The 12,489-nt window shown below is 47.0% G+C and overlaps 1 protein-coding gene and 1 non-coding gene across 4 annotated transcripts in view; both read right to left on the bottom strand.

The window, feature by feature from the left end:
• Positions 1–12,489, bottom strand: part of MOV10 (Mov10 RNA helicase) — a 439,448-nt gene that overhangs the window by 271,774 nt on the left and 155,185 nt on the right. For all 3 annotated transcript variants that reach the window (XM_063955381.1, XM_063955382.1, XM_063955383.1), the window contains one exon: positions 1,794–1,939. In XM_063955381.1, the coding sequence (XP_063811451.1) occupies positions 1,794–1,939 (146 nt within the window). The remainder of the gene's footprint in view (positions 1–1,793; positions 1,940–12,489) is intronic.
• Positions 3,924–4,107, bottom strand: LOC135052861 (U2 spliceosomal RNA). The gene has a single exon (XR_010242316.1). It is a non-coding gene; the product is annotated as a U2 spliceosomal RNA (small nuclear RNA).

Here is a 12,489-nt window from a genome sequence, read left to right as displayed (position 1 = left end):
CCCGCCTTGTAGCATTATGTGCATAGACCTCGCTTAATCCTATCGCCCCTGTGTATTTTAGCTAGGGGATTCCAACGCTCCTTCAGAACTGCCCCATTGCCTGCAAAACCTATGCCGTCACTCGCTCCATAGCAGAGTGCTGACACAAGGCAGATGTTCATGTGCCTTGGACATTTTGTCACTTTGTGATGCGATGGGGTCTGGGATATCGTTAGGTGCATAGACCTCGCTTATCCCTATCGACCCTGTGTATTTTAGCTAGGGGATTCTGACGCTCCTTCAGCATTGCCCCGTGACCTAAAAAATCTGTGCTGTTACTTGCTCCATAGCCGAGGGCCTCCATGGGGCAAGGAGTCACAGGCGGTAGCCATTTCAATTGAGTCTGCCCTGCTACAGAATTGTATGTGTACCGTATGGTGCATAGAACCTTAACAGTAGAACTGCTCCTGCAGCTTTGCCCTGGTTTATGTGAATAAAAAAAATAATAAAGTGTCTGTAAAAAAACTAACATGCATTCGTACTTTAGGAATCGAACCCGCAACTATGACTATAGGAAGCGGAACACTTCACCACTTCGCCGCAGACAGATGAATAAATCCATTGGTTTTGATTATGCTGTAATGGCTACGGGATTAGGACGCTAACATACTGTACAAAATTCCTAATCTCAAGAGGCAATAGTGAACTTCTAACACGTCCATTTGCGACAGTGTACACTACTGGTTTTATGTTGTTTTGTCTGCGGGATTTGGACGCTCACATATTCATAAAGTACTGTAGATGGATCATATACTGTATGCTGTACTATTTGCGTCTGTACCGTATATACTGTACTAAATAATGCAGCGTAATGAGTATTTACAGTATTAAATAATGCAGCGTAATGAGTATTTACTGTATGCAGCGTAAGGAGACGCCTTAGTAAAGTAGTCCTTATTATATATTTCAGTATTGTATTTTACGGGAGACCACACGCATGCGCAGTGGTGATTGTAAAAAGCGACATCTGGTGGATAATCGCAGGTATTACACGTAAAGGTAACGGTAAACGCTCTGTCTGCCTCCATGCGATTAGGTACGCCTCTCTGTGACTAGGCGTGCCTCCCTACGCCCCGGTACGCTGCGTATGCTCGATCGGGACAAACGCCTCAGCCAGTCAAGATAAAGGTGGCTACATTTGTAAGTCAGAAATTTAATTCCGCCCCATGTAGAAGCCGTGCGTCTCCGTACTCTCATGCCGCCATAATGGCCGGCGACCCGCTAACCGGGACGCCGGCTTAGTACTCACCACTCTTCATTGTTCTGGCTCTGTTAAGGGTGGCGGCGTGCTGCGGGAATGTACGCTCGCACGTGGTGGGGCTTGCGAATAGTTCCCTCAGGAGCTAGCGTCCTGTCAGCAGGGAATGGGACCATTAACCCTTAGTGGGGTTGGGTCGTTCTCCCCCCTAAGTCCCACGAAGCAGGCAGGCTGGTGCCATCCAGTCCTGCCTGAAAATAACAAACTTTAAAAATAAGTGCAGAAAACTCTTCAGGAGCTTCCAGCGACGTGACCGGCTCCTCCGGGCACATTTTCTAAACAGAGTCTGGTAGGGGGGGGCATAGAGGGAGAAGCCAGCACACGCAATCAAACTTCTATAGTGCCCATGGCTCCAAGTGGACCCGTCTATACCCCATGGTACTAACTGGATTCCCAGAATCCCCTAGGACGTAAGAGAGTAAGTGGATGTGCGACTGTGAAGATAACACAGAAGAGAAATTAAGGAGAAAATAAAATGTTATTTCATACTAAGCACCTGTTTTGCCTGATCCACTGAATCATTTTTCGTGCTTGCCTCCTGGAACAATATTGCTCATCTTGAGATTGCGGACTAGACATGGGCTCTTGATCTCTCCGCATACTCTCATACTGATCAATTAATGCAGATCTTCTCCTAACAACCTATTAGAAATTAAGTTACACCACAACACATAATGTAATATTAAAAAAAAGGAAAAAAGACAAAGGGATTACAACATATAAAACACGCAGCAGCAAATTTAAATATGCAAGATTTAACACAGCAAATTCATAAAGAGAAAAGTGGTTTGAAGGGATGAAAACGGATGACAGCATTAAAATGTGGATATAAAAAGCTTCAGGAGGTCTCTGTGATGCTAGATCAGTGATGGGGAACCTTTGGCACTGCAGCTGTTGAACTACACATCCCAGAATGCCCCGCTACAGTTTTGCTATTTGGGCATGCTAAAACTGTAGCAGGGCATGCGGGGATGTGTAGTTCAACAACAGCTGGAGTGCCAAAGGTTCCCCATCACTGTGCTAGATGGAGGGAGTATATAGAGCAGGCCTGGCCAACCTGTGGCTCTCCAGCTGTTGTAAAACTACAAGTCCCGTCATGCTTTGCCACAGTTTTTCTATTAGGGAATGCTAAAACTCTGGCAGGGCATGCTGGGATGTGTAGTTTCACAACATCTGGAGAGCCACAGGTTGGCCAGGCCTGATATAGAGGATAACATTTGGCCTTCCCTCCTCACTGATTATTTACAGGGCGATAGAATGAACACTAGTATGGAGAAAATTTGAACGAGAGCCGGAGGTAACTTTTGGGGAACAATCACAGGGATACTGAATAGTCTAGTGGATTTCTGATTATATAGCCATGGGGCTCAGACTTAGCCAAAAGTAGTGTTTATGGTAGTTATGAGGTGTTAATCACAGAAGAATGCACAAAATAAATGAAGTTTCACCAATATACAAGTCAGTTCTTGAACAGAACAGTGTAATTTGTTACTTTTGAGTCAATGTATAAAGCGGTGGTAGGTTTTAAAAGCAAATAGGATTTGGCCACTTACCGATAAAACCCTTTCTCCGATTCCATAGGGGACACTGGGGTATAGACGAGTGGATAATTGGAGCCTGGCACTTAAATTTGTTCAGGAAGAGTAGCTGGCTCCTCCCCCCTTTATATCCCTCCAAGCCCAGTTTAGATAAACCGAGTCAAGAGGGGAAAGGGGAAGACTAAGCAAAAAGTCCAAAGACTGAACAATGATAAAAGTTGCAATGACCAAGATGTAGCAGACAACCAACTGCAGTGACTAGGGAATACGGCTGTAAGGAACAGCGCCAGGAGGGCGTCCAGTGTCCCCTATGGAACGGAGAAAGGGATTTATCAGTAAGTACTAAAATCCTATTTTCTCCTTCATCCACTAGGGGAAACCTGAGCATATAGACAATGGAGACGTCCCAAAGTTGACCTTGCGGATGGGAAGACACTGAGAAATATTGCAAAACCCTACTACCAAACTAAACAGCGGTCGCAAGGATGGAGTCAGTGGTCATCAAGGAAATATACGCTAGACCCTGACCAACAGACAGGGAAGTATCAAACACCCCTGAGAACAGGGCAAGTTGAACCTCGGACCTGAATTAAATCAAGAAGGTAATGGAAAACCCTGACCAACTGTAAGCCCAAGATAAGACTAATTAAGTACGTGGACCAAAAAGAAGTGGAAGCATTCCATTTGGCAGCCCACCAGGGCCCCCTGGAATGCCCAAAACGAGCAGGTCAGACATGGGAGAACAGACTAGCGAAGAGCCACCCGAAGTGGGACCACTGATGAGATGACCAGCTTCATCTGGGGGAATGTGAAAGCACAACCAAGGAAGCAGACAAGTGAAGAGGGACAACCATGTCCAGAGATACAGTAGTCAGCCGACAAATCAAAAACACAACGGTTGAGAAGAGTGGAAGGCATGAGCCAGTATTGGCCAACTGCCATAAGCATGTAAATCTCAGCCCGACCCTCGAGGAAGGGATAGCGACAGGAGAGAGCACCAAACCCCAACACCTACCTCTCACAAAAGACCTGTCTATCAGGATCATCGTGGAGATCCACCAAAACTAGGCAGCCCAACACAAATAAGCATTGTGTGCCGGTCCTGGAAGTACTGCAATACCAGGTGTGGAGTGGAAAGAGAAAGCTTTTCCTCCATCTCCCTATTCTAAAATTCCCTTTAATAAATAGGCCCCAGAGAGGGGGCGTATCAGCTAGTAACACTGTTTAGAACAGATACTACACCCAATCTTGGCCAAAGGACCAACAAGAGATGGGCTGGTACCAAGTGTGTGAACAAACCTAGTCGAAGACCAGCATATTACCCCCTCCTGGACTGACCTGAATAAGAAGGAAGAAAAAGCCACTGGGGAACACTGTGCTGCAGGAAACATGGCCTCAACAGGCATCCTAGAACGAAAACGCTCCAGTTGTTATGGTAACAACCACAGGCTGACTGCAAGAAGATACCAAAAGATCAATTACCACGCACAGGTATCAAACCAGAGCTTGAAAAAGTAATGCTATAGTTTAAGGGATATGTTGGAAAATCAGGGACAACCGGACACCTAGGAAAATCGGCTGCATAGGAGATTCTGCTGTATAAAGGACAGAATTCTGCTGTCTGTATGAACCTTCGCACATGAAGTTCTCACTCTGACTCAAAACCCGCATTTGCAGAGGTAATGGAAAACCCTGAGCGACTGTGGCATACCAAAGTGGACCAAGCGAAAAACACCCACTATAACACTAACAAAAGTTTTTTTTAAAAAGCGTTCTAGAAGGAAATCCAAGCTAGAACATAGGGCTATACGTAAAAAGCCATGCAGAGGTTCACAACCCTCTGATAGGAGAAATAAGGCGGTAACAAGTAGGTGAGGGGACTGCAACCCTCTCCCATACACCAGTAAACCCTGTCTTGGACACCTGCCCTACCAGTGAGGCAAGAGAAGAGAAAGATTCCTGGAAGACCAACCTCCAACAATGGCAAGTTACAAAATGACATGCCAAAAGTAGCAGGTAGTCGTAGAAACCACGATCTGCAGATCAAAATCCCTGTTACATAGCAGCGAGACAACAGAGGGAACACAGAAGAGCCCCTTCGTTGTTTGTTAAGGCTTTGTTTTTTTGTCTCTCTTCTACCCTTGGTGTGTCATTTCTCACTCAGGTGCAGAGTCCTAGTAATCCAATTTCTTTACATTATACTGGAGAGCAGAGAAAAAACAAGGGAACTGACCATCCAATGCCGCTGTTACCATAATCAGCTTCTATGGTGAGACTAAAGTAAAGACAAACCATAGCTACAGTATATGTACACGGTGACGGCCACTAAGCAAATTACCAGTCCAGTTCTGTCCACTTCCCTTCAGGAAAATAAGACACATTGTGGAAGAGTGACCACATAAGAATTGAGGAAACCCTAAACGTCCATGGACCCCTTGCTGAGGAACGGACCTGTTTTGGGGCAGTTGTTCAAGACCCAACTCGTTACATGCTGATCACTGGCCTTGAACTACCGTAGTAGAAAGTGTCCTGTGTAGACAAAACTGCCAATAGTGTTAGCGCATTGTAACAGAGGTGTCGGCGGAGAGATGTATGGTTATAGAATAGACCACCCTCTATGATTCCCTGAACAACAATTGCCCACAGAGCTAGCTAGAATAAAGTCATCTACGTACTAGAGAGGAGCAAAGGAACTCTCATTCTAAACCTAACTGGATCACAGAACAAAAACCCAGGGATACAGCTCTGTGACCAAAACTACCACTAGTGTATAGAGAGTCTGAATATATGTAGATAACACCAATACAGTGTACAGCCAATGCTAAGGGCCTGTATACCACTTCTCTATGAAAGTGCATATGTAAAAAATAAGATTTTACTCACCGGTAAATCTTTTTCTCGTAGTCCGTAGTGGATGCTGGGGACTCCGTAAGGACCATGGTGAATAGACGGGCTCCGCAGGAGACTGGGCACTCTAAAGAAAGATTTAGTACTACCTGGTGTGCACTGGCTCCTCCCTCTATGCCCCTCCTCCAGACCTCAGTTAAGGAAACTGTGTCCGGAAGAGCTGACATTACAAGGAAAGGATTTTGGAATCCAGGGTAAGACTCATACCAGCCACACCAATCACACCGTATAACTTGTGATAACCTTACCCAGTTAACAGTATGAACAAACAACATAGCATCAACCAAAGGATGCCAATATAACATAACCCTTTATTAAGCAATAACTATATACACGTATTGCAGAAAGTCCGCACTGTGGACGGGCGCCCAGCATCCACTACGGACTACGAGAAAAAGATTTACCGGTGAGTAAAATCTTATTTTCTCTAACGTCCTAGTGGATGCTGGGGACTCCGTAAGGACCATGGGGATTATACCAAAGCCTCCAAACGGGCGGGAGAGTGCGGATGACTCTGCAGCACCGAATGGGCAAACAAAAGGTCCTCCTCAGCCAGGGTATCAAACTTGTAGAATTTTGCAAAAGTGTTTGAACCCGACCAAGTAGCAGCTCGGCAAAGCTGTAATGCCGAGACCCCTCGGGCAGCCGCCCAAGAAGAGCCCACCTTCCTTGTGGAGTGGGCTTTCACCGATTTTGGATGCGGCAATCCTGCCGCAGAATGAGCCTGCTGAATCGTGTTACAGATCCAGCGCGCAATCGTTTGCTTTGAAGCAGGAGCACCCAGCTTGTTGGATGCATACAGGATAAACAGCGAGTCAGTCTTCCTGACTCCAGCCGTTCTGTTAACATAAGTCTTCAAAGCCCGGACCACGTCCAGCAACTTGGAATCCTCCAAGTCACGAGTAGCCGCAGGCACCACAATAGGTTGGTTCAAATGAAACGAAGACACAACCTTTGGTAGAAATTGCGGACGAGTCCGCAATTCTGCCCTGTCCATATGAATAACCAGATAGGGGCTTTTACAGGACAAAGCCGCCAATTCTGACACACGCCTAGCCGACGCTAAGGCCAACAGCATGACCACTTTCCATGTGAGATACTTTAGCTCCACGGTCTTAAGTGGCTCAAACCAGTGGGATTTCAGGAACCCCAAGACCATAGTCACTCCTGACTGTAGGAAGTGCAGGAATCGACCCAGCTGGAATTCCTCTGTAGGGGCCTTCCTGGACTCACACCAAGCAACATATTTTCGCCATATACGGTGATAAAGTTTCGCTGTCACGTCTTTCCTAGCCTTTATCAGCGTAGGAATAACTTCATCCGGAATGCCTTTTTCCGCTAGGATCCGGCGTTCAACCGCCATGCCGTCAAATGCGGTAAGTCTTGGAACAGACAGGGCCCTTGTTGTAACAGGTCCTGTCTGAGAGGCAGAGGCCATGGGTCCTCTTTGAGCATTTCTTGCAGTTCCGGGTACCAAGTCCTTCTTGGCCAATCCGGAGCAATGAATATTGTTCTCCCTCTTTTTCTTACAATTCTCAGCACCTTGGGTAAGAGAGGAAGAGGAGGAAACACATAGACCGACTGGAACACCCATGGTGTTACTAGTGCGTCCACAGCTATCGCCTGAGGGTCCCTTGACCTGGCGCAATACCTGTTTAGCTTTTTGTTGAGGTGTGACGCCATCATGTCCACCTGTGGGAGTTCCCATCGATTTGCAATCAGCGTGAAGACTTCTTGATGAAGTCCCCACTCTCCCGGGTGGAGGTCGTGTCTGCTGAGGAAGTCTGCTTCCCAGTTGTCGACCCCGGAATGAACACTGCTGACAGTGCCTGCACATGATTCTCCGCCCAACGAAGAATCCTGGTGGCTTCTGCCATCGCCACCCTGCTTCTTGTGCCGCCCTGTCGGTTGACATGGGCCACTGCAGTGATGTTGTCTGACTGAATCAGCACTGGTTGGTCTCGAAGCAGAGGCTCCGCTTGGCTTAGGGCGTTGTATATGGCCCTTAGTTCTAGGATATTTATGTGCAGACAAGTCTCCTGACTTGACCACAGCCCTTGGAAGTTTCTTCCCTGAGTGACTGCCCCCCAACCTCGGAGGCTTGCATCCGTGGTCACCAGGACCCAGTCCTGTATGCCGAACCTGCGGCCCTCGAGGAAGTGAGCCCTCTGCAGCCACCACAGAAGAGACACCCTGGCCCTGGGGGATAGGGTGATCAGCCGATGCATCTGAAGATGCGATCCGGACCACTTGTCCAACAGATCCCTCTGAAAAATCCTGGCATGGAACCTGCCGAAGGGAATGGCTTCGTATGACGCCACCATCTTTCCCAGGACTCGCGTGCAGTGATGCACCGACACCTGTTTTGGTTTCAGGAGGTCCCTGACCAGAGTCACAAGCTCCTGAGCCTTCTCCTCCGGGAGAAATACCTTCTTCTGGCCTGTATCCAGAATCATGCCCAGGAAGGGCAGACGCTTCGTAGGGATTAGCTGCGACTTTGGAATATTCAGAATCCAGCCGTGCTGCCGCAACACTTCCTGAGAGTGTGCTACGCTGATCAGTAATTGCTCCCTGGACCTCGCCTTTATGAGGAGATCTTCCAAGTATGGGATAATTGTAACTCCTTGCTTCCGAAGGAGCACCATCATCTCCGCCATCACCTTGGTAAATATTCTCGGTGCCGTGGACAGGCCAAACGGCAGCGTCTGGAATTGGTAATGACAGTCCTGTACCACAAACCTGAGGTACTCTTGATGAGGCGGATAAATGGGGACATGCAAGTAAGCATCCTTGATGTCCAGAGACACCATGAAATCCCCCTCTTCCAGACTTGCAATGACCGCTCTGAGAGATTCCATTTTGAACTTGAATTTCCTCAGATAAATATTCAGGGATTTTAAATTCAAGATGGGCCTGACCGAACCATCCGGTTTCGGTACCACAAACATAGTGGAATAGTAACCCCTTCCCTGTTGAAGGAGGGGAACCTTTACTACCACCTGCTGGAGGTATAGCTTGTGAATTGCCGCCAGCACTACCTCCCTTTCCATGGGGGAAGCTGGCAAGGCCGATTTTAGGTAACGGTGAGGGGGCGTCACTTCGAACTCCTGAGACACAATTTGTATAGCCCAAGGATCCACCTGTGAGCGAACCCACTGGTGGCTGAAATTTTGGAGACGCGCCCCCACCGCTCCTGGCTCCGCCTGTGGAGCCCCAGCGTCATGCGGTGGATTTAGTGGAAGCCGGGGAGGACTTTTGTTCCTGGGAACTAGCTGCATGGTGCAGCTTTTTTCCTCTACCCCTGCCTCTGGCAAGAAAAGATGCCCCTCTGACTTTCTTGCTCTTTTGCGAACGAAAGGACTGCATTTGGTAATACGGTGCTTTCTTCGGCTGTGAGGGAACATAAGGCAAGAAATTTGACTTCCCTGCTGTAGCAGTGGAAACTAGGTCCGAGAGACCGTCCCCAAATAATTCCTCACCCTTATAAGGCAAAACCTCCATGTGTTTTTTAGAGTCGGCATCCCCTGTCCATTGCCGAGTCCATAAGACCCTTCTGGCAGAAATGGACATTGCGTTTATTCTAGAACACAGCAGGCAAATGTCCCTCTGGGCATCGCGCATATATAGGACAGCGTCCTTGATATGTCCCAGGGTCAGTAGAACAGTGTCCCTATCCAGGGTATCTATCTCCTCCAAGAGATTATCAGTGCAACCTGCTACAGCACTACACATCCAGGCCGAAGCAATTGCTGGCCTCAGTAGAGTACCAGAATGTGTATAAACAGACTTCAGGATAGCTTCCTGCTTTCTATCCGCAGGATCCTTTAGGGCGGCCGTATCCTGAGACGGCAGGGCCACCCTCTTAGATAAGCGTGTCAACGCCTTGTCTACCCTCGGGGAGGATTCCCAGCGTAACCTGTCTGTTGGCGGGAAAGGATACGCCATCAGTAATCTCTTGGAAATTACTACTTTCCTATCAGGGGAATCCCACGCTTTTTTGTGAAGGGGGAAAAGTCACTTCTTGCTTTTTCTCCCCATACATATAAACCCTCTTGTCAGGTGACAGGGTTTTCCTCTGATATGTGCAATATATCCTTCATTGCTATAATCATGTAGCAGATGGCTTTAGTCATTTTAGGCTGCAACTTTGCATCATCGTCATCGACACTGGAGTCAGACGCCGTGTCGGCATCTGTGTCAACCATCTGGGATAGTGGGCGCTTGTGAGACCCCGACGGCCTCTGCATTGTAGGATCAGGCATGGGTTGAGACTCTGACTGTCCCAAGGCTACAGCTTTATCCAACCTGTTATGTAAGGAGCTTACATTATCATTTAACACCTTCCACATATCCATCCAATCAGGTGTCGGCACCGTCACCTCATTCACATGCACTTGTTCTGCCTCCACATATCCTTCCTCATCAAACATGTCGACACTGACGTACCGACACACCGCACACACACAGGAAATGCTCTGACTGAGGACAGGACCCCACAAAGGCTTTTGGGGAGACAGAGAGAGAGTATGCCAGCACACACCCCAGCGCTATATAACCCAGGAATTACACTGTACCTTAGTGATTACCCAGTAGCTGCTGTTTGTGATCGATTTGCGCCTAAATTTATGTGGCCCCCCTCTCTTTTTACCCTTTTTGCACCTGGATACTGCAGGGGAGAGCCTGGGGAGCGTCTTTCCAGCGGAGCTGTGAAGAGAAAATGGCGCTGGTGTGCTGAGGAAGAAGGCCCCGCCCCCTGACTGGATATATGTGTTATTTTGCCAAAAGGTACCTTAATTGCTGCCCAGGGCACCCCCGCGCCCTGCACCCTACAGTGACCGGAGTGTGCGGGTGTGCTGCGGGAGCAATGGCGCACAGCTGCAGTGCTGTGCGCTACCTTAAGTGAAGACAGGAGTCTTCTGCCGCCAATTTCGATATCTTCATGCTTCTGCTGCTTCTGTACTTCTGGCTCTGCGAGGGGGACGGCGGCGCGGCTCCGGGAATCGACGATCAAGGTTAGGTACCTGTGTTCGATCCCTCTGGAGCTAATGGTGTCCAGTAGCCTAAGAAGCGCAACCTAGCCGCAGTTAGTAGGTTTGCTTCTCTCCCCTCAGTCCCACGTAGCAGAGAGTCTGTTGCCAGCAGAAGCTCTCTGAAAATAAAAAAACCTAAAACTAAAATACTTTCTTCTTAGCAAGCTCAGGAGAGCCCACTAAAAGCACCCAGCTCTGGCCGGGCACAGATTCTAACTGAGGTCTGGAGGAGGGGCATAGAGGGAGGAGCCAGTGCACACCAGGTTGTACTAAATCTTTCTTTAGAGTGCCCAGTCTCCTGCGGAGCCCGTCTATTCACCATGGTCCTTACGGAGTCCCCAGCATCCACTAGGACGTTAGAGAAACTATGATATTGATGTGAATGGTTCCATACCACCATATAATTACTTACACTGGAATGAACATTAAAAAGATAGTGACCCTCCTCTAAGGAGGAGGAACAGAGTAAGAGAATCGTCATAAACAGTGTATGACAGAATGGTAATCATACCGGATAGGCCAAACCTACGGAAATTTTTAAAAATAAAAAAAAATAAAAAAAAAACTCTTGAATTATCTACCACATATAAAAACATACACCTACCCCCAGTAAGTGTGAATGTGAACATCTGTATTATATAGTGCACACCCTACCTGTGGTGAAGTGTTCCCATAATACACGTCGGATAATATCCTTAATAGATGCTACAGTATGGGAGTGGGGCATTTACTTAAATTTCTCAAAGCACAGTTTTCCTGAGGATTATCTACTAAGACGCTGAGGATCCCAGATATACTTGACGGCCGTATCCTGTCTCAAGTACTGTAGAATGTCACAATAATAAGCAGGCAATGTTGTCATCTCCGTAGGAAGGGTGCAGAGGCAGATTTAGTATAACTATAGTGCAGTGGATCCCAGACTTTTGAATCATAATGCCCTAGAGCAGTGATGGCTAACCTTGACACTCCAGCTGTTGTTGAACTACACATCCCATCATGCCCTGCATCAGTTTTAGCAAGGCCAAATAGCAAAACTGTAGCAGGGCATGCTGGGATGTGTAGTTCAACAACAGCTGGAGTGTCAAGGTTAGCCATCATTGCCCTAGTGTATCAGAATTTTTTTTCACGACATCCCTCGGTCAAATGTTTCTTGAGAGATTTAGAAATAAATATTAATTTAAAATTGTACTTAGGTGCCATTGTGTGGTAAGGGACAAGATTTGTTTCTGTTTTCCACATATTTCTATGATTGGCAGTCACCAGCACTGGTTTTGCCCATTACATTGATCATATAGAATGTAATGCCCTGTTCAAGACCTCCCGCATTCTAGTGGGATTTTACCTCGTTTTAGAGAAGCCTTCTCTACTCTTTCTGCTGTCCCAGAAATTTGAAGCAAGCAGGCTGAGTTTATGAACAGGTTAATACATTTATTACAGTAACTTTCACAACTGTTTTGTAATTTTATATCAGTTTTTAAAGTAGAATACTCTTCAGTATAATCTATATAGGTCAGGATTCACTGAAATAATGTAACTCTGCTCTCCAACTTTCCATTATGTATTTAACAGATGGCTCTGCTTACACTAAGGACCACCATCTTACGAAGGCCAAGTGTTAAAAGCTTGTTGATACAATTGTTAATTTAACTCAACTCAAAACCAATATCTTATTATAACTATAAATAAAAATAGGGAAAACAATAAATGAAAGGTAAAA

This window comes from Pseudophryne corroboree, chromosome 2 (genome assembly GCF_028390025.1).
Source record: "Pseudophryne corroboree isolate aPseCor3 chromosome 2, aPseCor3.hap2, whole genome shotgun sequence".
In the NCBI taxonomy this organism is placed as follows: Eukaryota; Metazoa; Chordata; class Amphibia; order Anura; family Myobatrachidae; genus Pseudophryne; species Pseudophryne corroboree.
Note: the sequence above shows the minus strand (reverse complement) of the source record. Positions and strands in the feature narration are given on the sequence as shown.